Source organism: Phycodurus eques, chromosome 23 (assembly GCF_024500275.1).
Source record: "Phycodurus eques isolate BA_2022a chromosome 23, UOR_Pequ_1.1, whole genome shotgun sequence".
NCBI lineage: Eukaryota > Metazoa > Chordata > Actinopteri > Syngnathiformes > Syngnathidae > Phycodurus > Phycodurus eques.
This window is the reverse complement of record NC_084547.1, coordinates 4659527-4685498: the sequence shown is the minus strand read 5'-3', so window position 1 is coordinate 4685498 and position 25972 is coordinate 4659527. Positions and strand designations below refer to the sequence as shown.

Genomic DNA, 25972 nt, shown 5'->3' with positions numbered 1-25972 from the left:
GGAGCGGCGCAAAATGTCAATTACCCACCTCCAAGTCGAAATCCTGGCTGGCAAAGCAGAAGGAAGGGCCCGTGCCAGTAAATCATTGCAGTATCTCTTTTGACCCAGATTCATGCTGCGCCTTTAGCAACAGTTAAAAAAAAACAAAAACAAAAAAAAACAAAAAACAAAAAAAACACCATTCAAATTCTTTCTTGACCTCTTCAGCGGTTTCCCTCACATTCTTTCGTTCCTCACGCGCCTCTCTCGTGCCAACTCCTTGGGACAATAGAATGATAATCACAATCAAACGCTTTCCTAAGTCGAGTACCGACCACTTTCCTAAAGAAGACCAATTATTTCTGTTGCTCTTTCCTAAAAAGAAGACAAAGTATAGATGTTGCATCTGTTAAAAGGAAGACCAACTGTTGATTTTGCGCTTTTGTCAAAGTTTCCTCATGTGGGGAAAAGAAAGAATTCTCTATATTGTCCACTAACTTTCTGTCTGCATTCTTTCCGCAAGCAATGCAAAAAAAGATATACAAAATTATAAAGGCAAAAATGAGACATCACGACGACACATGCTGCCGACGCTTGACGCCGATGCCGAGACATGAGACAGATGTAGACCGACGAGTCGTTCGTGTCGCTACATGCAAGCCTGGTGGAAAAATGTCTCCCGCTCTTAATGGATCCCAGCCCCCGAGAGTTGCAGAGGGACTAAAACATGGCTCGGTTATTATTATTACGCCGCAATTCTCAATTATCGACGTCACTGTCGTTTTCCCAAAGAACACATCAAACAATCACGTCACGAAAAACGGGAGTCTTGCTCAACAAAATGACATCATGTGGTGAGTATTTAATCGAATATGTGCGCTGCAGGGGGGACCCTAGTCCATGAGGTGCAGTATTCAAAACCACGCTCACATCATTCGATCAATCACCGAGGCAGAGTTTGGAAATACTGTGAGAACGCTGCAGAACCAACGCTCGGAGAGATTTTTTTTCTTGGTATTGTTGTGGTTTTTCGAAGCTGGGACTGGGCCAGGAGACTCCTTATCAGCATTTAACTTAAGGAGGTTGAGCTGAAAAGCTGTCCAGAGGGCCAAGCTGTTAGCCAACGGATAGGGGCCAAGGCTAATCGTTGGAAACGCGGGGGAGACGCCAGTGCAAATCGCTCGAGCGAGCTCACTGGACGTGCGTGTTATTCTACGACGTGTAGCAGTAGACCGTTACTTCCCAACATTGTCCCAGACACAAATGTACTAAATGCTGCGCAGGTTGAGGAAGGCAGACCTGAGGCACGAGGTTCCTGTACACCACCAGCCTCATACCACCAGCATGTAAGTGGCGACTCAAATCAACAAACATAAACAAGCTAACCTTGGAGCTGCGCTAAGATGGCAAACTCACGAGATGGCAACGAGAGTACTACGGCGGAATGATAAGGGTTTTACATCCCTCCCTGTATTCAGGCACTATTTCTAATGGGAACTGATCCAATTCTGCCACGCTAACAGATGCTATGCTAACAGATAGTAAGCTCGCAGTTGGTATGCTAAGATAGCGACCAGAATAGGCCAATCGGTTTTACATCGCTCCCTGTTATCTTGGTTTTATTTCTTAAGAGAATTTATCAAATGCTAACACTTGGTATGCTAACATATTGTAAGATAGAAACCTGAATAGAGAAAATGTTGAGGCCAATTGACATGGTTGTGATATCTCTTCCTGAATTAAGGTACTATTTCTGATGAGAATTGATCAAATGCTAACCGTTGCTATGCTAACACATTCAGTAGGAAGATGGCAACCTGATAAGAGAATTGCTGATGCTAATCGCATGATAGCATTTGGTATGCTAACATATAGTAAGATCAGAACCCGAATGGAGAAAGTTTTGACGCAGTATTCTGGTACAAGTGTGACCCTCCGTAAATTGGTGATTTGGCGATAAAAGTATGACTTTGTCATCTGGGTGCCAAGGAACTATGTTGGTGAGAACTGTGGCGCTTCATTTAAACAGAAGCAGTGCTTTGCCACCTGCTTGTGGCATCTTGGTGCCAAGGAACAAAGTTGAGGAGTTTCATTCAGACACAAGTAGTGCTTTCGCACCATCTTGTGGCACCGACAGGCAATTATTTGCTGATTTTCACTGTATTTCGGAAGAGAATTGCTCAAATGCTAACATGCTAACAGTTGCTATGCTAACACATGGAAAGATAGCAACCTGACAATCACGTTTGAAGTGTTTCGCTGCAACTTTGGAGATAAAATCAGATCCTCTTCCGACACGCGTGGCATTTTTCGACTCACCGCAGCCCGCTGGAAGGCTCCTTTGGTGTAAGTACCCCCTCCTCTGTAATTGATGGCCGGGATCTCCTTGTTGAAGAGGGAGCACTTGTGCTGGTGCGGCTTGGGGGCCGTGATGTGGTCCACCCGCGTCACCACGTGGGTCTTGGACGAGAAGGTGACGAGGGCCACGCGCGTGTTCTCCGGCGCCACGGGGAAGTCGGAGAGCATCTTGCGCACGAAGCGCAGCTCGCTGCCGAAGTTGCCGGCGCCCACGCTCGACGACTCGTCCACCAGGAAGACCAGGTCCAGGCAGGCGCTCTTTTCACGGAGCTGCCGGACGTTGCGCTTGAACGCCACGCCGAGGCGCGCCACTTTCCTTTCGGCGCTTTCCGAAAGGTTACCGGCCCATGATGGCGACGCCATTTGGCGGGAGGAGCGGGGCTGCGCCTGGCCCGCCGTCCATACGTCCAGGACGCACAGGAACAGGAAACAACAAGTCCACCACAGCGTGGACCTTCGCCACCACATAGTGAGGAGCGCTTAGGGAAGGTCTCGGCGGAGCTCAAGGAGGACTTACGGGAGATCAACGCGTCCTACGCACAGGACAGAATTGACAAATTAATACGTTTGACCCCGATAACCTCATTCAGGACATCATCTCAATGACATACATGATATAGATTGGAAAGTGCTTTCCCATTTTCTCAAAATTCACCAATGACTGTTGGCATTTGGCAATTTGACCTCCTGCTCCCGCATTTCCCCACCGATTCAAACCTTTGTAACTTCACAGTATTCAGTTCATTCAGAACATCGCAGAACTGTTTTCCCACATTCCCACATGAATGCAGTCATTTGACAATTTTGGGGTTTTACCTAATCCTTCCACATTTCTCGACCAATTCAAAGCAGCAGAATTCGTGTCCTCGGAGCTCAGTGCGACGTTCCTTAAAAGCATCGCTTCTTCCTCAATCCAGTGCTTGCTTGGTGTCTCTCCCCCTCAGACAGAAACCTCTTGCCTTCAGAAAATCTCAACAAACCTGTCCACAAAGCCCATCCTTTTAAGTCCAGAGGCTTCCCTTCAGTCCCAGTGTGCAGACCCTCTCCTATGTGACGCGCCCCGCTACGAATGCTCCTTCCCTCTCTTCCAGAACCATTTAGGAAGGAGGGAGGAAGCAAAAGTTGGGAGACAGAGAGAGGCTGAGGGGGGAAAAAGGGGGCAGTCCAGCCGTGGCAGTGAAGTCATTTTTGTTTTTTTTTTCCCCTTCTCTCACCTCCCCCCCTTCCATCGTCTTCAATCTCTCTCCCAACATGTGTGCGGACTGTCAAACATTCCCGAAGAAAACAGCGGGGACGAGCGCCGCCAAAAACACCAGAATGGGACGAGGCTACGGATAAAGTCGTACCGTCCCAAAAGATGGGAGGCTCTCATCTCTTTTCTCTTCTCCCCCGGAGATTTTTATCTGCAACCAAAACAAAGACGGAGGCAAGGGAATTACCAGGGAAAAGGAGCAGCGGCAGACGCTCAACGGGTGGTGAAAGTGAAGAGCGGGAGGCGGCCCAATTCTCTCAATTGGCCCTTTTCATTGGCACACATTTCATTCTTCGCCAATAACGTCGAAAGCGTCACATCCACATTTCACTTCAAACCATTCCGGCGTCACAATATTCAGGACATTCAAGGAACACAAATTCCCCACTTTTGCCACAATTGCACATATTCCATTCAAAAATATATACCATTGAAATGAACAAAGAATTTTCCACATGTAATATTTATTCAATTATTATTCAAACCATTCCAACGTCAAACTTCTCAGCTCAGTGGAGACATCTTGGAAAATATTTTGCACATTGCCAAATTCCCCACATTTTTGCCATACCACATTTCCCCAACACAAAATTCACACATTCTGCAGAAATGTGACAATTTTGACCCTGTCCTTCCACGTTTTCTAAACCGATTCAAAGAATTTCAACGTAAAATGGTTCAGCTCATTCAGGACATCCCATAATTTTTTTCTCTTTTTCTTTTGAGTCTTATACATTTTCCAACACAAAAGTCACACATTAACACAGAAATTCTAACCAAACCAAATGCTTCCACAGGTGTGAAAGTGATTCGTACCATTTCAACCATTCAGCTCATTCAAGACATCTAGGGAATTATTTATCACGCTCCCCACATTTTTACTTTTTACAGTACCGTGCCGCCTGAGGGATCAAAGGTCACGGGCATTCCATGTCGGTTTTTGGCCTTGCCGCTGACATGCAGTGATTTCTCCAGATTCTCTGAACCTTTTGATGATATTATGGAACATGAAATATCTTGTCCTTGTAGTGTATTCAATGAAATATAGGTTGAACATGATTTGCAAATCATTGTATTCTGTTTTTCATTTATGTTTGACACAACGTCCCAACTTCATTGGAATTGGGGTTGTGCATATTAACCTCCTCCTCCTACATTTCTCAACCATCTCAAGGCATTCCAACTTGAAAATTGCTCGGCTCGTTCAAGACATTTGCTTTCCGTTACTTGCGTTCTCTGGTTCCCCAGCGGTGAACATTTTCAAGTCATCTGTGCCATTGTCTCATACGGTTATGTTTCTCCGTCGAGTCAAGTGTCTTCGGTTTGAACCCTGAACGGGACTGGGGTAATGGGTTTATGTTGTCACAACATAAGGAACGCAGACACGCAGACACACACACACACACACACACACGTCAACTCTCCATTGCACAATCCACCATGTCCCCCTTGGGACGATCACCGAGTCTGATGAGGTCTGCAGTGCCAAAAAGCAGGAAGTCACAGCTGTGCATGTGTGTGTGTGTGTGTGTGTGTGTTTCAACTTTCCCCAAAAAAATGCTCCTTTTATCAGTATTCCACATTTTCCATGGCAAAAACTAATGGAGGCATTTTCAATAAATTCTATTTTGTTATGTTAGCATACCAACTGCTAGCATGTTAGCGTTTGCTCAATTCTCATGAGAAACAGCGCCAGATTACGAGGAGGAATGTATAACCCGGTTGGCCTCGGCATTTAGCTATCTTACTATGTATTAGCATCGCAACTGCTAGCATGTTGTTAGCATTTGGTCATGAACATTGAATTCGATGAGAAGAGTTAACATGCCTGCTTTCTTGCAGACTGCCTGTCCTCTCTCTCGATCTACCCTATGCACCATTTGTCGTTGAAGAGATATGTTACACTGCCCCCTCTTGATGGCTGAACGCCATTACAAGTGCACCTCGAAGTAAGTCGTTCTGGCTCATTATAGTACAGCACTCAAACGGATTGAATTTTTCAAGTAAGTTTTGATGCACAAATATGAAAGCAGTAAAAAACAAAAAAAAACAAAAAAAACGGTACAACATATGTAAAAAGAAAACAATTCAATTTTATTTGATTATTTACAATTAATTTAATGAAAACGAATTATACAATATTTATTGAAATAAAAACGTACTTATAATATTTTTATTGTATGATTTACAATAAATCAATCAAGCAATTAATGAGATAAACAAAAAAAACTCAAATACATTTTAAATAAACAAATGTGGAAATAAGGGTTACATTAATGCAAGACTCTTGGTAATGTAAATGCGTGCTTGGTTGGCCGGATTAAAGAAAGCATAAAAGCGTAATGCGCGTGTTCTGCATAAGGAGAGGTATGCATATGACCTCATTCATTTCTTCTCGAGGCTTTTCCCTTCTGCGAAGAAAATATGCAGCTAAAAAAGCTTTTTTTTTTTTTTTAAGAGGTCGGGTACATCCTGGACTTGGAACATCCCCCTAAAAAAAAAAAAAAAAAAAAAAAAAGGTTTCTACTGCAACTGCGTACTGAAGGCACAAGATGGCGGCAAAGCGCAAAATGAAGCTCCTCCAATGCACTTCACCATCGTTCCTTGGCACCAAGCACTTGACACCTTTTCGGTCACGCCTTCTGTTTCTGATTGGCTGTTCTTCCTCGGGTGCGGTGTTTTTTTTTTTTTTTATAAAAATCCAATTGGAGGTAAAAGCGGGCCCGGAGAGGGATGAATCTTACACAGGTCCTTTTACTCCAGTTTGAAGTTGTTTTTTGAACATGCAAATTCCCCTTTAAAGCAGGAGCGCTCCATTTGCTTACCCAACTGTTCGGGAATGATATTAATATTATGCATTTCAATCTTGTGCGCATATTCGTGTGCACAAAGTACCTCACTCATCAGTACCTCAAAGCACAACGGGTTTGTGCGAGGTGTGGAACGGTGTGAGCCAGAATATCAAAAGCCACACGGTCCGGAAGATGCGACGCGCATGCAGCACGTTGACGAAGCAGCAACCGTCTGGCCGTGTGAACTGGTGCGTTCATGTTCCGATGCTATATATAACCCTCGAGCTGCACTCCTGTAAATATTTAACGGTTCCGAGGAGCCCTCAAGAGATCCAAGCGTCCAAGTAATAAAAACCTTCCAATCTCTATTCTAAATGATTTCATTGCATCAGTTTACAAAGTGCATACCTGCACAATTGCTCATTCCTACCTGCGCTTTGAGCCAATTAAAAGCTCTGACATTTTCGTCCAATAAATTTGACATCCCTGCATGAAAATGTGTTTTTCTTTTTCTTTTCCAGAATGAAAGGCATATTAGGAGACATGAGAATCTTGTTAAAATATGACCCTGGCTATGAATTTGACTTTAATATATTTCATATCTCATTATTCTCATAAGAGTACAACTTTTTTATACCGAAAAATTTCAGTTTTTGTAAAAATAAGGACTTTCCTAATTCCTCTTTTTCTCTTTATTTTTTTAAATTATTATTGGTATTGCCTTTTATGTAGTTATGTTAGAATTTTTAAAAAATATATTTTTATAATTTTTTTTTTTTTTAAATCCCTGCTCTATACCACTATGGGCAAAACTAAAGGAACTGTCAAAAAATGTCAGGGACAGGACTGCAGACCTGCGAAAGAAACTATCATGAGACCCATTAAAGTTGAAATGCTCAAGGGCAGAGCAAGCGAAGGAACGAAGTGCCGTACAGAGCGATTAAAAAAGGACATTAAAAAAAAGGCAAGGCGGGGCGGGCCTATCTGGTGGCAGAGAGAACTGGATTCAACCAGACTCGCATCGTCCCGGGGCAACAGCCAAGGGGGAGGAAATGAAGATGAAAGCCACAATACGCTAATTCAAGTAGAGGGGGGGGGGGAGACATGTTGTCTCTGGTTACAATGTTATTCCACATTGTCCCAAAAGAGCCTGGCTTTCTCGCTCTTGTTTTGACAAACAAACAGCGAGGCGACGAGCGCGAAGGCCGACGGAACGCAGACGAGTCCCGACAGGTCGACTGAGGAGAAAAAAAGTCGGTCGCTGGGACAATTTCAATAAACAGTCGCATAGTGCATCGGATTTGCCACGTGTGTGTGATTGTGCTGTAAAGAGCCGCAAAAACTAAACAACAACGATAACTTCCACTGCACATTTCTGTTAGACGCAGTGCTGCGGAGTAACTCGTTACATGTAACGAGATGATGTCATTTCATTACAAAATGTATGTAATTGGTATTCATGACATGCCTGCAGAAAACGTGTCATTAAATTACAGTTGCTTTCGGAAATCTGTCATGGACTTTTAAACAGTCTCATCTTGATCATTTTGGACTTTTTAAATAGAACTTTCACTTATCTGGTTTGTCATATGAAGCGATATTATCTAAATTGCGCACATTTGTCATTAGGTCAACATGGTATCGTCTTTTCCACATGCTGTACACGTAATGCAACAAACGCTTTTTTCTTTTTTATTTACATTTCATCATGTTTTGCTATCAGTTTATTATTTGTGCAAAAAACAAATATGTGGTTAATTCCAAAATAATGATCTCCAGTTTTCATCCACTTTTTAGAGGAAACCTCCAAAGGTCCTGTTGATGCATTTATTCAAAATGAAGTCATCAAAATGGAAATCAAACGTAATTAGTTATATTACAATGAGGAAGTAATTGAAATAGTTACACGACTACTACATTTTCAGCAGGGTACCTTGGAAGTGTAACCAGCTACATTTCCAAAGTCATCTTCTCAACACGAGTTATAAAGACGTCTGAGCTCCTCGCAGGGGATAAAGAATACATGACTGTTAGTTCTGTCATACAGAATGTCTAAATGTGTTGCTGTATCGTTTGTGTTCAAATATCAGTTACTTAAAGGGTTACGTTATGCCTTTCCCATGATTAATTTTCCTTGATTTATGTTTAGTTTGAATCAGAATCAGAATCAGAATCGTCTCAATAAGCAGCTTGAAGCCTCTTTTTTGAAGAACTGTTCACTAGCTGCCAAACTACCGCTTATTATAAAGTTAGTTCAGTTGAGTTCACTGCCGCGCCCGCAATTGTCTGCTCTCGAGTCAAAGAAAAATAAACAAAATCATTTAAAAAAAAAAAATTCAAAAATCAAATACATACAAACAATATGAAAACACTTGCAAGGAGCATGTAGGAGAACGTCGCAGTGAATGAACCACGTGGCAAATGGACAACTTGAGCTGGAGTCAGAGCTTCTGATGTCACTCACCAGGCCACGCCCCCTTTCAGGCACACACCAACAGACAAATACGAGCGAGTGAGAGACTTTCTAAAACCAATTTACTTCTTTACATTATCTTTTATGTTTTACTCTGTTTTTATACATCACTGTGCTATTTTTTGGGGAAGTTATGAAACTCGTCACGGGGGCCAAGGAAACTTTACATTATACTACTGGACTCTCTTGTCAGCGCAGTTCCAGTCAAAGGAACGATCCAAAAGTAGACTTTGAGCATCGTGGTTGTGTGTTCAGGCCGTATTGTATTGCTTGCATCAAGCCCGGAGGCGCCTGTCATACTTTGGCATTCATATTTAGCGACTGGGCGGGGCCTAAATATTACAAACGGCTCCCGATGGTATGATTCAAAGTGGACGGCGAGCCCGGCACGTGTTTTTGGAACACATGGTCCCCCGGGGCAGGACCTCATATGTTTCTCAGTGCGGGGTAAACACAAGTCTCCGATTACCCCCTCGCACGCCCCCTTGGCTTCGCTCCCTCCAACCCTTCAAGCTCCACCTGCTTTCCCCTCGCTTCACTGTAAAGTCACACATTCTTCTTTCCCATCTTCAAAATGTCCCCCCCCCCCCCCCCCCCCCCATAACATCCATAACCATAATCCAAAACCTAATAAATGGACGTTACTTTAAAAAACATATGACTCATAAAAACTTGAATTGAACTTCTTTTTGAAGTCACTTAGTTTTCCTTAAAGGCAGCAAGTTTTATGTTTTACAGTGCACACACATCCAGCCGCTCCATAAGAGCGCAAGCTGTCGGAACGTCATGTTCCCATGCCACCTCCCGGTACTTTTGAACACTTTGCTCTCAAAAGGCCGCGTGATCATCGGACGGGCTCGGGCTACAAGGCCCTTTGTTCTCCCGCCACCTCGGGACGGTCACGTTACAGACGGGATCGTTTTTCCGTCGGCGGCCGTGCCGAACTCCCACTCGGAGATGTTTGCAGAGCTTCAGCGCCAAATTCGACAACAAACCGCAGTTCCGCTTCCCTTTTGCCGTGGGCGTGACAGCGCCTCCGCGTGGTCCAGCGGACGGATTCTGGCCGCGGCTCGAAAACGGAGGGCCTTCACCCGGTCGAGCTGCCAAGTCGTGGGCGGAGAAACCCGTCGCGGGGGAGGGTCATTATGCAAATTCAGAACAAAAGATCAAAAAAATGACCGAATTGGTTGTGTGATTTCGCACTTGAGACCAAACAATTTGAATATAACAATTACAAAATATTTTTTTACATTCCAGCATGTAACCGCTCGAATGACCACGGCTTCCTCAAATGACAAACAACATATAGCCCCAAAAATGTTAATACTTGCATTATGGCCCTTCTTGACACACGGTCCAACCATGAGTCACTTTCGCCAAGGTCACCCATCCATTTTCCATCCTACCTTTTTCCACCTCAGCCCGTTTTATTTCACCTTCGACACAAGGTCGAACCCACGGGTCAAAGGTCTTGAGCCCATCCATCCATTTTCCGTACAACTGGTCCTCATGAGGGTACATTTTCACTGGGCCGCTTGTATTCCAGCCTTGACGCAGGGTGTAAGCCATGGGTCAGCTTGGTTCGGGCCATCCATCCATCCATCCGTCTGCGATCCTGCTTGTCCGCATCAGTGTTCAACAAATCTAACACGCGCGTTTGCAACTGGAGAGGCGGAAGTTAGACTGCTACGGGATCTGTCCCGGTCCACTTGCGACGGCAGAGGCCGACATGTTTGTAAGTCGTCGATTCAATTTTCCAACCACTGCGCAGCAAACAACACGAAACAGGAGGGGCGGGAGGGGGGGGGGGGGGGGGGGGCTTACTTATTAACAGCCTTATCTGGACAATCTCGATAGCGTTCACTCGCCAATCTGTCACTTGCCGCACGTGCGTGTGTGCATTCCAGCCCCCAAGCCCCAAGCCCCCCACTAGAACTGCCGCTGGCTAACCACTTTTTCACCGCGCTGCCCCTCCATTAACACCATTTGCTTCCCTTTTCATTGGGTGGAAACTCTAGCTTCCTTTCTACGGCGTCGGTATCATTTCGACCGCGTCTCGCCTGATTGCTTTTTCTCAAACGGTCCACTCTGATCAAACAAAAGCACTCGCACGACTCCGGCAGGCCTTCAGGGAGCTCAACAAATACAAAGCCCTCCCTAAGTGGCGCAGCTCACATGACAAATGCAATCGACGGCACATTTCATTTGCGCCCTCCTGATGTCATCGACAAAAAGGAGCGCTAATCCAATCAAGCCGACAGCGACAAATCAGGAGCTTGTCGCCTTTGCGGCCAATAACTGTCACGGGAAGATCACTGAGGAGCGTTGTGACTGATCACGTCAACCTAACGCTGATAAGACAACACTCAATATGTGCCTCTTGTGCAGTTTAGTTCCTTTCTCTTGACATAAATGTGTTTAGGGGGGTGGAGGCTTTAAAGTGAAATTGCACAGTCAGCGACAAAAAACAAAACGCCACAAAAAAACGAAAAGCTCAGTTGGCAGTTATGCAAGTCTTTTGTCTGCCGGCTGTCACGAGGCCGCAGGAAGCGTCGGTGTCTCGCAGGTAATTTGGGGGCGGGGGAGGGGCAAAAAAAGCACAACCGCTCACATCCAGGTTTGTTTCGCAAGGTCCGACTCACAAGTTGTGTTACCGTTAGTGTGACTAATGCACAGAGAACGCTGACAAAATTGCCCCCCCCCAAAAAAAGTGTGTGGGATTTTTTTAATAGCTTAAATTGTGTCATGGGGAGCGCAGTCACTCCCAACTTGACTAATAAGCGTGTGTGTGTGAATGAACGCGTAATAGTGCCGTTTCATAGTCAAATTGTCATTTGGTAATTTTAGCTCAAAAGGATGACCAATGAGTGGCACACCCATTTTGAAAAACTCTCCCTCATACTCCCCAATCTTAAAACTCATAGTTTTGCTCGAGCCGACCAGCCGTCCATTTTCTCCGGTTCTTCTCCACCCCAATGAAGAACAATTTTAAAGATAAAATAAGAATTACAATTTTTAAACTGTATTATTTGGGAGGAATTGTATTATAATCCATCCATCCATTTTCTGAGCCGCTTCTCCTCACTAGGGTCGCCGGCGTGCTGGAGCCTATCCCAGCTATCATCGGGCATTCGTCAGGCAAATATTTCGTAACATGCATGTTTAAAATTATATGTAGAATTGACAAATACTTTCTTATTTACAATAAATTAACTACAATTACTTCGTGAGATTATTTTAAAACATTTTGACTAACCAATTATTTAATAAAATAAAGTGTGTATAATATATATATATATATATATATATATATATATATATATTTTTTTTTTTTAATCATTATTTTGCTTATTTTTTGAACAATTAACCGAAACGTGAATTTGCGCATTTTACTAAAATTGTTATTCGACTTTCACAATAAATTAATGAAAAATGGAATAAATACTTTTTTTAACGAAGGAACTATTTAATCAAATCAAATTAATCAAATGCAAGTAAACACATTCCTATGACTGAAATGTTTTCTTCTCATTTTTTATTTATTTTTCATTTAGGATTGTTTTGATATCAAATGTAAAGGGTGATAAGGCACATTTTGGGGTGGTCTGCAGCCCTGTACCCCACTAGAATAGAATAGATCGCCCCTGCATTATGTTGGGGAGAAAAAAAAAAGAAAAAAAAAGTTAATACCCTCCAAAAACCACTTTTTTTTTTGTAAATGTAGTGAGTGATGTCGGCTGTGTTAAATGTTATTTTAAGCAGCGGGCCTCTAAAAAGTGGAGGCCGGGCCCCAAATGGCCCCCGGGCTGTAGCTTGGACACCACTGAGATGATTTTAATTCACTAATTTGGGAGGGGAGGGGGTAAATAAATACAAGAAATATGACAGGACTCTTGATAATGTATGTCATACTTGGCCCACCCCCGGTGAAGACAAAAATCCAAAATCAAAACGGGGAGGAGGCAAAAACAAGGGCGGCGGGGGCGGGGCAGGTCTGAGCGCCCCTGTCACAATAAGCGTATATAAGGCGCTCGGCGCAAAAGCCCACAGCGGATGTTTACGCCGCGCAGCTGACGCATCATGCTCCTGCGCCCCCTCCGAAGCCAAAACGCGATTTCCTTGTGACGGACGGGGAGAGTTTGCGCGCGCTGTGTCGTTTGGAATATGCGCCTTCGGCACGACAGGCGGACTTTGCGCGTGTTCCCCTGAGGCCACCGGTGGCTTTTGGATTTCTATTTCCATGTGTGTGTTTTTGGGACACTTCTTCTTGCAAGCGCCCGCGTCACAGGTTGCTGACAGCGCATCCGCTTCCCCTCAGAGCAGATAAAGCGCCTCGACGCGCCTTTTGCTTTTTGCATCCTTGTAGGGCAGGTGGGGGACACTAATTCGGAAGGCGCGCAATCTTTTTCGAGATGTCGGACGGTCCCAGACAGCGAGGCGCGGCCTCTCCTTCCAAGGATGCTGCCGGCGAGGAGTCCGGAGAAGGAGGAGGAGGAGTTGCGCTCAAGAAGGAAATCGGCCTTGTGAGCGCCTGCGGTATTGTCGTTGGTAAGCATTCAAAAAAAGCACCATTATTCTTCCTCTTGACATATGGTCCAACCCATGCGTCGGTTTGGATGGATCCATTTCCACCTCAAATGATGAACAACGTGGTGCAGATAGTGTTGAAAAACTTATTCCTCCTCTTGACACAAGGTCCGACCCATGGGTCAATTTTGCTGAGGCCATGCATTTTCTACAGCGATTTCCCTCCTCCGGGTAAAACTATCTGTTGCATATCGAGTTGAATAACAGCCTCTACTATTCCCCCATCTTGACGCAGGGTCCAACCCATGGGTCAGTTTCACTTCCGGCGTCCATATTCAAAACCGCGCGTCACCATTAGAATCGCGGGTGAGCTGGAGGCCGCGGGCCGTGAAGAGTCGAGCTTCAGGAGCGCCACCTGCCCGCCTACCCGTGTGGTCCTTCCATTGACCTCGGCAGGTGGGAGGGGCCGGCGGACTGACGCGGTCGGTCTTGCGTTACCACGGTAACAGGAGGAATGACGACCGAGGGTGCCGAAAAGTCCCGAGAGGGGGACGATTGGGCCCAAGGAGAACATGACATGAGAACACATTGCATAATTCAACGCCGAAATGTTCAATTCAACCATAGATGGCAAAAGTCCGCGTGGAATGCAAAATACCATAGATGGGCGAACAGAAATGAGCATCGATCTCCCGGTCGACATATATTTAAACAAAAATGTTCAACCGGACCATCCAGTAAAACATTTCTCACAGGCATATATTCTCTCTGCATCTTCTCTTCTTTTAAAAAGTCGGCACTGTCACGTACGGGGAGTAGCTGGATCCAAGAGCGGGTGTAAAATCGAGTTTATCGAGGAAAGGTGATGGCGGTGGTCCTAGGTGGCGAGGACAGGCGGCGGGAATGACGTGGATCGGGAACATGGGGGGGGGAAACACTGAGAACAAGCGGACACAGGAGGCCAAAAAGGGAGCGAGGAATAGAGTGACTTACGTGAGGTAAATGCGCCGTGGTACCGCTGGAAGGAACTGCGACACTTTGGCGAGGATTTCCTGGAACAGGCAGGCTTATGTGCCGGTGGTGATGAGGCTGATTGGCGACAGGTGGTGAAAACGGAGAGGGGAGCGCCCTCCCGGCTCCAATAATGGAACTGCGGGGCAGTATATGACAGTACCCCCTCTGTGCAATTGCCAGGTTTTTGTGATATAAAAAACGAGTTCAATATAAATCATTTCACAACTTTTTACAATGAAACCTACAATTTGTACTACTCAAATGAAAAAGTCAAAATAAACTGAGATAATGTGGTTGCACAAGTGTGCACCCCCTCTTATAACTGGGGATGTGTTCCGAATTAAGCAGTCAATTCACACTCACGTTTAACGGGAGTCGGCACACGCGTGCCGCCATTTGCATGTGCCTCTAATGAACTCCAAATAATGTTCAGATGTTCTAGTAGGCTTTTCCTGACATTTGCTGAGGCCTCTGGATGTTTTGTGCTAACTGTGTTACTTGGAACAGTTTCATGTCACTGTTATGCCATATTTTCTTCACCTGGTGATCACTTTCTTTAATGTGTGCCATTTTTGTACCACACTGACAAATTCGGATTTGCCTGTATTGCCTGGATAGAGTACAGTTGGGGGGGGGCTCCACTGGTGTGAATTTGTGGCGTTCGCTGTCATTTTATTATTGTAGGAGTGCAGTTCACGGGTTCTATGGCCCATCCAGAGTGCAGACTTACACGTCACGTGGGCCCGGCGTGATTCGTCTCAGCCGCGATCCTCGTTTCCAGGAACATCAAAGAATCGCATAGCCCCATTGTGTCCGCGTGCGCACACACACACACACACACACACTCGAAACAGGGATTAGAAGTGAACTCTTGGCCGCTTGCAACCATTCCCCACCTTGTTAATTCAGTTGTATTAGCATGCTCGGCTAAACCACATGAGCTGGCAAGCGCTCTCTTTATTTCGCGGAGTTCATTTGTCGCTATAATGCGACTGACAAAAATGCATGTGTCACACTTAAATAACTTGGGGAAGTGAAAAGCACGACGACAAGCTTTCACCTGAAAAAATGGAGATGTCTCTCTTCACATTTTCTAAGGCTATTTTTTCACAATAGACTCCAGAAGCACTTTTACTCATGCGGCAAAAGCGCGCGGTGTTGCTCCTTAACCATTTCTTTGATTCATCTGAAGATGGGCCGGCCAAGAGAAAGCGCCTGAGCTCGCCTCGCTGCGGGAGGAACTGAAGCGGAGCTCGGGCTTCCGTAAAAAAACAGTCTGAAAGGAACAGAAATCTGCTCGGCGAGCATGTCTGAGAGCCGACATCTTCCTTTTTGAAACAACGAGCCGGCTCCGGCCGTCGCCGCGGACCCCCGACCGTTCCGCATTTGTCGGCTCGTCGGTCTCGCGGCTTCTATGAAACGCGCATCATTGTTGATTGCGCGGACAGTTTATGACTACCTTGGACTTTTGTACTGTACTGGCTATCATGCAAGGCGGTAACGGATCAAAGAAACCTTTGACATCGGCGCCCTTTTATGAGCCACTCAACCTCTATCTTCTGCAAGCATCTCTAGTGCGGTATCCTGCAGAAACCCCTCACCCCACCCCACCCATCCATAATCTATTTGCTACATCAGCAGATTACCACTTCCCATTTGGCCCGATGACTCGGCCGCCATTTCGCGGCGACAACAAGCGACCCCCCCGCACGCCTCCCGCACATCTGTCGCTCACAGTTCAATGGTTGTCTTTTTCCTGTGCGCGTTAGCCTGCAAGGCAACTTACAACGTTAAAAAAAAAAAGATTGCAAAAAAGTCCCTCGCTCTCGAAATAGTAGTAGCATCATGTGCGGAAAACCACAAGTCTGTCTCGAAAGTACAACACAATAATAAGGGGCTGTGCCACAAGCTGGTGTGTCGCGTTCCCGTTCAATTTTCAATTTAATTGAATCGCACCCATTGATCACGTTCCAGTGAAAAACCGCCACGCAGACCGTATTTAAAAACACGTTTTCGAAGTTTTACCCCTCCCAACACGCTTTCAACATTTAAACCGATTAAAAAACTTTGACAGTATTCCTTTGTCGTACTTGTAAGAATTCATCGGTTCTCGCTCTCTGGCTCGCGCGAAAGTGTGCTCCAAGCTGTTCTCACTCTCGTTTTGTAAGATGACAGAAATCCGAAGATAATATAGTTAAACACCAAAATGTTCAAACAAACAAACTCCGCTAGCTTAATAATGTTTAAAAAAAACATAAAGACCGCTATCTTAATGCTAACCTATTATGCAAAACGCCATTAGCGGACCAGTGGAAATTAGCATTGATGTTGCAATAATGGTATAGCTTCGAACTATTACTTTAACATGCTCGGAGCAGCCTGACATCCATCCGAAGAGAATGAAATATTGCATAGTTAAGAAAGAGTCGCAAAGCACCACAAGAAATTGACACCCCCCTTCCTTTTTTGTTGTTGTTGAAAGAATTGCCTGGATTAATCATCTAAACTGTTGAAATAATTACAAAGTCATCCTGCAAGATTGCCCTGAAATATGAATGGCTTACAAAACGTTTCATTTGCACGGTCAGTAATTTCCGCTAAAAACCCGGGCTCAATCGAGCTCCCTTCCGACATACGAAGCTCGTCTCTCTGTCGAGATAAATCACTTCAACGTAGTTTCTACTGCATGTCTGTATTTTCATGTTTATGTTGTAAAGTTGCATCGGGAAAACTGCAACAACTCTGCCTGCTCCTGGCTTTTCTTCCAGGTAACATTATTGGCTCCGGAATTTTCGTCAGTCCGAAGGGCGTGCTGGAGAACGCCAGCTCTGTGGGCGTGGCCCTCGTCGTGTGGATCATCACGGGCATCATCACCGCCATCGGGGCGCTGTGCTACGCCGAGCTGGGCGTCACCATCCCCAAGTCGGGGGGGGACTACTCCTACGTGAAGGACATTTTCGGAGGCTTGGCCGGGTGAGCGAACACCCGACGCTTCGATGGGGTCCGAGTGGAAGGTTTTAAGGTGTCCAAACTACGGCCCGAGGTCCATTTGCCGCCGGCTGTACATTTTCTGGGCAGCGTGCAGCGTGTACTACAAATAACCTTTGCTCGCATCGTACTACTTACTTTCTACAAGGCAAGAGAAGTTCTCACTTTGTTTTCCAATCACACATTATCCAAGAAACTATGTTGACATGAGTGGCGGAGTTTCATTTTGACAAAAGTAGTGCTTTGCTGCTAACTTGTGCCATCTTGTTGCCAAGGATCTATGCTGAACTGAGTTGAGGAGCTTTATTGAGACAAAAGTAGCGCTTTGCCACCATCTTGGTGCCAAGGAACTACGTGGAAGTGAATGGAGGAGCTTCATTTCGACAAAAGTAGTGCTGCGCTCCCATCTTGTGGCATCTTGGTGCCGAGGAACTATGTGGAAGTGAGTTGAGGACCTTCCTTTAGGCAAAAGTAGTGCTTTGCTGCCAACTTGTGGCAACGTTGTGCCAAAGAACTATGTTGAAGTGAGTTGCGGAGCTTCAAAAAAGTGATTTGTACTTTGTATATTTTTCAAGCTGATCTATTCTACTGGGCCGTTGGCCACCCCAAAACCTTGAAAAATCTTTGACATTCTCCTTTTTCATGAACCCATTTTTAAAATATATATAATAAAAAAATAAAAAAAAAAAAAAAAAAATACAAACAATATATAATTGCCGAGCATATCTTCACCAACACTGACGGAGTGGGTTAAATGAATTAAAGGTGAAGAATGTCAACGTGGCCAACGTGGTTTTCGGGAGCTCTAAAGCTTTAATAAAGCATGGTCAAAAGTTCTCTTTTCAACATCTGACATTGTTTATACTTAGAAGGGGGTGGGGGGCTGAATTATTAGAGTTAATATCCAAATAATAAAAGATGGATTTAGGACTGGATGAGCCTGTAGGTCAGACATATGGACTTGGAGGGGTTTGTAAATAGGCAGGCTTACAAACCACGACGGGGGTTTTTGTTGCTGCTGTTTGGGGTCTTTCAAGTGCATTCGCGTTCGCCTTCCGCTCATTCATTCAAGGTGACGCTAAGCGCCAGCGCTCGGGAACTCCACGACATCTTCCCAGAAAACAGTAAAAACACGCTGTACTTTCATCCAGACTGTAAACAAAGTTGAGATCCCCGTACGAGGCCGCCGCCAGGGGCTCCAATTATCACAAGGGTACTCGCAAATCGGGATGTATTCTGGGAGAGGAATTCAACCAGACAAAACAGCCAAGGATTGTTGTTTTTCCCCCACTCTGTACAGTGGCTACCGATATACATCAATGACCTTTACCTGCTGAGACAACTTCAGCTCGGGTTGAAGTATCGGGCCTCCCCGTGCCCTCCATCTTGGATAAATATACTGTGTTTGTTTGTGTCCGCCCCGCTTCTTTTGTGCACCGCGTCCGCCGAAACACAACTTCAATGGACAAACAACAAAGGCGACGAGGGGGGGCTTATTTAATCTATAGCGGTGTCGTCGACAAGCCGCTAGAGCTGGTGCGTCCTGACGAAATATTTTTTCGCGTCAAACACACACATTCCTGCGGGATGATCCTTCATAAGTCGCCGTTAAACCCCTGTCCGAACAAAGGTTGCGATTTGAGCGAGCGAGCAAAATTCCAAGAAGTCAACTGTGTCCTAATCCCCGACCACCGCCTCCCCGTCGTCCGCTCCAGGTTCCTGCGCCTGTGGATTGCCGTGCTGGTGATCTACCCGACCAACCAGGCCGTGATCGCGCTGACGTTCTCCAACTACGTCCTGCAGCCGCTGTTCCCCACCTGCTTCCCGCCGGAGTCCGGCCTGCGCCTGCTGGCTGCCGTTTGCCTCCGTAAGTCTTTTTTTCCGTACGACCTATCCTCACCTATTTGCCAAAAACGTTTGCAGAATCTCGATACACTTTCTGTCATGCCATAAAATGCCACAAGATGGCACTAAAGCCTTGGCTAATAGGACAGTAGTAATTCGTCAAATAATCGATTTGAAGCCTTTTTATTATTATTTTTTTTTTTATTTTTAGGGGAAATTTTGTAAGATTAGTGTGAAATGATATCAAACCGTTTTGGGACCATCGTTTGTGATACAATGAACCCCGATTAATTGCGGTGGGTCCAATGCAGACCTACCCGCTCCAGGTGAAAATCTGGAATATAAAGACCCGATAAAAAAAACCTTTGTTTTTGTTGAGATTTCGTGTTTTAACTTTCAACTATATAACAGCTCTAAAAAGTCAAGAGATGCCCGTGACATTCGAGTGTAAATGGATCTCACGCTTTATTTTTTTTAATATTGAGTGTTTGCACAGCTCTGCGAGCAGTTGATCGGCATCCCTCTACAAACTTAACACGCGACGGGCAAATACTGCACGCAGACATCAGACAGTCGGCGAGACGCGGCGACATGACTGTGAGCTTTGTTGCGCGGTGTTTGTTTCAGCAACCCTCGCTGAGAAAGTTTGATTTTGTGTGAAGATGCTCCAAAGAAGACAGCGTCCAGCTGCGCCCCTTTCGTACTCCTCGAAAGGGTTGCCAAAAAACCGGTACAGGGGGGTGGAGCGGGTGAAAGGTGAGCTGGGGGCGCTTTTCCGCTCCAGCAAATACACATGCGACCACCTAAAATTACCCCTTGGAGCGTATGAATGAATGTAGCCTTACTTAAATTAGGGACGTATTCAGAAACGGTGGGTCTTCTGTTACAACAACATAGTGGGAGGAGCCTGGCTTGGAGGGGCGAGGTGGCAAACCAGTCGTCTTGGCGCGCGATTTTGTATACTCATCTTACCGACAGCTGAGCGGCCCGCTAAAGAGCGCTGCAGTCGGAAGTTCACGTTTGAGTGGCAAAAAGTGCCGATTCAACTTGGGTACCGAATTCAAAGTGAAGAAGCCCAGACTCTGAAATGTACTTCGTCGAGCATCTTTTATTATGAGAGGTGCGAGCCACCGGCTAGCTCGCGAGCTAAAAAGCTTCCGTGGCTCCTCTTAGCCGAGGGACGGGCGCCGGGATCGCTTGGGAATTTCAAAACACGACATCCAGCTGTTCCGTAAACTGTGGCATCGAGGCAAGGTGCATTTTCGGGACGTAGGCATTGTTAGCTCGCTAACCGCGCGCTGTCGTTGTAGGAATGGGCCCGAAGGCGCTCAAGAAAGTTCTTATCAAGTGCAAGTGCGCTAGCTAGCTAGGCCTAAAAATAAAATCATGAAAACTGAAATGGTGAAAAACAATTTAGCGCTAGAGCTCCGCATTTCATTTTCAGCAATTAGCTTCAAACGTTTAATGTATTGAGAAACATACTTCTGAATTCACTTTCGACATTCTTTCAGTACAGTCACAAAGTGTTCGCATGCTCGCATGACTGCTTAAAGCTGCTCCAGGATCTAATCTTAAAAAAAAGAAGAAAAAAAATCCATATCCGTGCCGAATATTGAGTCAAAGAGGCCATTTTGAATGGCGACCTATTGGCCTGAACCCATTGGCCCGTTAAGTTTGCCTCATTGCGCAAGCCGGCGAGGAAGTTCAATGCATATGAGCCACGTCGAAGGTCCACGTCCAGCCTCTCCGACCTCTGACCCCGGACCACACGTGGTCACATGACAACTTAAAGCCCCCCCCAAGGCTTCCCAGCTGCGAAAAGTTACATATGGATGACACGTATACAATACAGTAGATGTTTCGGGTTTGTGTGTCCAGTGCTGTTGACCTGGGTGAACTGCTCCAGTGTGAGGTGGGCGACCAGGGTGCAGGACATATTCACGGCGGGGAAGCTGCTGGCCCTGGCCCTCATCATCATTATGGGCATCGTGCAGATCTGTAAGGGTGAGTATCTCCTCGAGGTGACTGGGGACGTACCTCCCCCTCCCACCAGGAACATCGTGGCGGCTAGCGGGCTGTGAAGCGTTAACGTCAGCGTGCTTTTGTAGCTTTAGCAGTCACAACACGGCCGAGCGCTAGTTATTATAGGGGATCGCGGAAGACGAGGCCCCTGAGACAACAAGACGGGAGTGTTCGGAGACAAAGAATTTGGTGTCTTATGTCAGCGGTCCCCAACCACCGGGCCGCGGCACATTTGGTACCCGACTGGACTGAAGATATTTTATTGATCATCCTGGTCAGAAAGAAGGCTTGTTTTGTGCACCCTGTACTTCTCCACATATAAAAGCGCTCATCTCGGCCATCTGATAATGGTAGTAAAATAATAAACCCAGAAGCCGTAAAGATTCGGGGAAAAAACACAATTCATCTTTGGGGAGCTTCTTCGGAAAGGGGAAAAGGCCAAACGTAAGAACAAAATTGCCATGGAGCGCTTGGGGATTGCCATCTTATTGGATGAGGCATTAGGTTGTGATCGTGCATTCGGTCATAATACGTGAATCTGTGAGAAATGAAGTTTTTACTTCATTTCTTGCACTTGTACATGCAGGGGAGTACTACTGGTTGGAGCCAGCCAATGCCTTCGAGCCCTTCCAGGACTACGACGTGGGATTGCTAGCCTTAGCCTTCCTACAAGGCTCCTTTGCCTACGGGGGTTGGAACTTCCTCAACTATGTCACAGAGGAGCTGGTGGATCCTTACGTGTAAGACTTCGATTGCGTTCCCACAGTCGTGAATGAGTGCCCTTGCCATTCAAACCCAGATGATCCCCGATGCCTTATTGCAGATCCCCGAAGGACTGATTTTCTGTTTTAATTTCCTGCTCTAAACCCCCATCCTTCATCTGCAGGAACCTCCCCCGCGCCATCTTCATCTCCATCCCGCTGGTGACCTTCGTCTACGTCTTCGCCAACGTTGCCTACGTCACGTCCATGAGTCCACAGGAGCTGCTGGCCTCCAACGCCGTTGCCGTGGTGAGCGGCTCTGACGAGCTCAGGTTCTACCCGGCAGTTAGTAACCGTCAGTGGTGGGACGTCAAGTAGATTTTTCACGTCTCTGTACCTTACTTGAATATTTATTGTTCAGACATCTTTCTACTTTTACTCCCTACATTTGAAAACACAGATCCGATTTCTGATTAGATTTCACCCTGTGGAATTAGGTGATTCACCGCTCTCGTTAGTGCAAAGAGCCGCTCGGCTGCGCTCCCCAGACTCCCCTTCCACGGTCTTGGCGCTCCCCTCATTAGTTGGCCTCCCCCAATCACCTGCAGCCAGTCCACCTCATCCCTATATTCATGACACAACGTAAATATGACGGAAATAGGGAGAGGTAAGGTCAACCGCGGTTGAAATTTCGACTGGTTGAGAACTTGGGGATGAGGCGGCAAAAAACAGGGACCACAGCGACGTAGGGGAACGTGAAGCAGGGAGTATTACAGATTGGCTCCTTCCCACCATTGTCCACAAGAGAAGAGAGAAGGCCATTAAACATGTTTGGCAGACTCAAAGTCTTTCTGGTCCATCCCAGACGTTTGGCGAGAAGCTTCTGGGTGTGATGGCGTGGATCATGCCCATCTCTGTCGCTCTGTCAACCTTCGGGGGAGTCAACGGTTCCCTCTTCACGTCGTCAAGGTGCGTCGGCCTTCTGACGACACTCAAAACGCTTCCCGCGGTGGAGTCGTTCGCAACATTTGATATATTTCTTTCCGTCCTTTCCAGATTGTTCTTTGCTGGGGCCAGAGAGGGACACCTCCCGAGTCTGCTGGCCATGATTCACATCAAACGTTGCACTCCTATCCCGGCTCTGCTCTTCACCGTGAGTTTACCCGCGCTCGCCTCCGCGCCCGTTTTTGTTCCAAGCGCAAGGAGTGACCTTCGAACCCTGCCTTTCTGCAGTGCCTGTCCACGCTGCTCATGCTGTGCACAAGTGACATGTACACCCTCATCAACTACGTAGGATTCATCAACTACCTCTTCTACGGTGTCACCATCGCCGGGCAGATTGTGCTGCGGATAAAACAGCCCAACTTGCACAGACCCATCAAGGTGTGTCCGACTGACAGCGTTAGTTTAAGAAAGTCTTGCTGAAAGTCCTTCTTTTGCTTCCAGATCAGCCTGATTTGGCCGGTGATTTACCTCCTCTTCTGGGCCTTCCTGGTCATCTTTTCGGTTTACTCCGAGCCCGTGGTGTGCGGCATCGGCCTGGCCATCCTGCTCTCCGGCGTGCCCGTCTATTTCCTGGGCATCTACTGGGACAACAAGCCAAAGTGCTTCGACGCGTTTGTCGGTAGGTTTGTCCAATGTCGGGCTGTAAACTCCTCTAGTATACAGTGGGGCTAATAAATTGCTCGCTCACACAGAAATGACAAATCTCAAATGTTTATGGTTGTTCGTGGTAATAGATGAATAGCAGTCACGACATCCTTTTGATCCCCAACGACTTTGCCAGATTTATGGCTCCCATAGATTGGCTGGTGCCCATATGGCCCAATTAACGATACTCCTGACCTCAGTCGCCACACGACAACCCAATAACTGTCGATTCAGTACTTCTACTTAAATACAGAGTGTGAGTACGTTTGCCACAAAGAGTTCATTTCTTTCACCAAGCGGCCACTGTGAAACTAATGCCACGTGCTTGTCCTCCTTCAGACAAGATGACATATTTGGGTCAGCGGTTTTGCTTGGTGGTTTATCCCGCCCAGACGCCGGACGACGGCGACGAGGGCGAGGAAATGAAGGAGGCCAGGTCCCCTCTGTCCAAAGAGCACGCCGAAAACAACAAATCGGCGGACTACTGAAGCCACAAAGTCTGTGCCGCAGTTCGACGTGGATTTACTGCTCAACACGCGTACCCCCTCTCTTACTGCATACCTTCAGTTGCATCTTTTTGTTTTTTTTGTATCTCTGTGCCAAACATGCTGTGACATTCTTAAGAGCAATGTTGCCCCCATTATCGTTCACCAGGGGATTTTTTTTCCCCAAGTGTGCGATAAAAAACAGGTTCGCTCATCGTCTTCACACTCCTGTAACAGAATCATCCTAATAGTTTCTTATTATTATTGATAAATGACTTCACTGTGAGGACTTTTTTTTTTTTTTTTACACTTTTAATTCAATCTTGTACATTTGTTCTTTTTCCCCCCACATATTCAAAACACCAAAATTGATTGTCTAAAACCAAAAGCTTTCACGTGGTGAAGTATGTGAAGCGCAAAAATTCCAGAATGCAATTCTTGTTTTGTCATTGTTTCGGGGTCGATTTTGTTTTTTGGGCGATATTTTAGATGTTATGTGTTTAATTTTAGTTCGCTGTATAGCACGCAGATGATACGTGATGTCGTTTGTCTTAATTTCATGACATTTTGTTCGTCCTCGTGTAGGACTTTGATAAAATACAAAAAAGTCATTTATTTGCCCATTTTAGTGGCTTTTTGTGTAGTTCGAACCATGCGCATAACAGCACGGGCACCCCCCCCCTCACCACTACATTTGAATTGTTTACGCATTTAATCCCGCCGACACCTGAATGCCTGTGTGGATAACACTGAATGGAGAAGAAAACGAAAAGGCATTGATTGCCTTCTCTAAAGTATTTTTGTAACCAACCATTTAGCTGTTTTAGGCAGAGCATTAAGAGTTGGGGAAAAAATCTAATTAAACACGCACCTTTAAATTGTACCAGTTGTATGATTGTTGATATACTGTATCATGTCCAGACGTGTTCCTCATACTCCTGTACACTTTCTGCAATAATCATCTCGGTTTCTCAGGGCAACCCAGCCTCCTTAAATACGCTGCACACACACAAAAAACGCTAAACATCTGTACAGGTGCTACTTTGATATTTATTCCTCTCAGGAGTCCCACGGTCCCCCCGGAAAAAAAACCAAAATTGGAAATATAAGCAATGTTGGGCCAGTTTTGTGTCCGTTTCTCTTGTTTCAAGTGTGTCTTTACAGTGACAATGCTGAGATGATGTGCCTGTTAACGTTGTGTACACGGTTGAACGTCTCCTAGCAAATAAAACACACTGACAGATGTCTTTTGGAATCTGTAATTCAGGAGCTCCTTGTTCTTCCCCTTCTGCGCAATCGCAACTGAGTTTTTCAGGCCTAGTTGAGAAAATCCTATTCATATTTTCAACCATTTTGCATGGCAGACGCAGGGCATGTACAGCGGATAGCGACAGGGACCAAATGTTTACGTCACAGTTGCATTGTTCTTTGAATAAGCCTCGTAAGTGGGCAATTCCACTTTGTTCCCATCTGCTGAAATGAAGATGTATTTTGTTTTATCTTCAAATCCGGTTTATGCCAGATTGGGAAGAACACACACGAACATACACTGAGATCCTGTGGCCTGCAGACTTTTCCCACCAGACAGATAAAGTCCTTCAACAGTCAGCCTGTTTTAATTCTGGATAAAATTGATGTTCTTCACTAGGCTGTAAAACTATACTGTAAAGTGATTACGCAGTAATTAAATGTAGATTCCACTGCATCATGGGATTCCACTGCATCATGGGATTTAGTCACACAATATAAAGAGAGTTGCTGTAATTTGGGAAATTGATGTTATTACGATAGTAAACAAAAACCGTTATGATAATACAGCAACAGACATCGATTTCCAATCTTGAGTAGAAGTTAATGCAGTGCGAAACAAATCCGGCCAGCGGGCC

The 25972-nt window shown here is 45.8% G+C and overlaps 2 protein-coding genes across 7 annotated transcripts in view; one reads left to right on the top strand and one right to left on the bottom strand.

Annotated features, from left to right (window-relative positions):
- svep1 (sushi, von Willebrand factor type A, EGF and pentraxin domain containing 1) overlaps nucleotides 1-3433 on the bottom strand; it is a 46518-nt gene extending 43085 nt beyond the window's left edge. For all 6 annotated transcript variants that reach the window (XM_061669641.1, XM_061669642.1, XM_061669643.1 and 3 more), the window contains exons 1-2: nucleotides 3154-3433; nucleotides 2299-2870 (exon numbers count right to left, since the gene is read on the bottom strand). In XM_061669641.1, coding sequence (XP_061525625.1) covers nucleotides 2299-2805 — 507 coding nt within the window. In that variant the 5' untranslated portion in view covers nucleotides 2806-2870; nucleotides 3154-3433. The remainder of the gene's footprint in view (nucleotides 1-2298; nucleotides 2871-3153) is intronic.
- slc7a8a (solute carrier family 7 member 8a) lies at nucleotides 1139-25348 on the top strand. Its single transcript, XM_061669653.1, has 13 exons — nucleotides 1139-1325; nucleotides 5432-5538; nucleotides 13221-13402; nucleotides 17164-17368; nucleotides 19099-19250; nucleotides 21107-21232; nucleotides 21837-21990; nucleotides 22137-22260; nucleotides 22817-22920; nucleotides 23008-23104; nucleotides 23185-23334; nucleotides 23398-23575; nucleotides 23941-25348. The coding sequence occupies exons 3-13, from the start codon at nucleotides 13267-13269 to the stop codon at nucleotides 24087-24089; spliced, it is 1575 nt and encodes a 524-aa protein (XP_061525637.1). The 5' UTR covers nucleotides 1139-1325; nucleotides 5432-5538; nucleotides 13221-13266; the 3' UTR covers nucleotides 24090-25348.
- Nucleotides 25349-25972: the final 624 nt, after the last annotated feature.

Coding starts and splice junctions, on each gene's coding strand:
- slc7a8a (XM_061669653.1), top strand. CDS start 13,267: ATGTCGGACGGTCCCAGACAGCGAGGCGCGGCCTCTCCTTCCAAGGAT. Junction 17,369..19,098: donor ATTTTCGGAGGCTTGGCCGG/GTGAGCGAACAC, acceptor CGTCCGCTCCAG/GTTCCTGCGCCTGTGGATTG. Junction 21,991..22,136: donor GAGCTGGTGGATCCTTACGT/GTAAGACTTCGA, acceptor CTTCATCTGCAG/GAACCTCCCCCGCGCCATCT.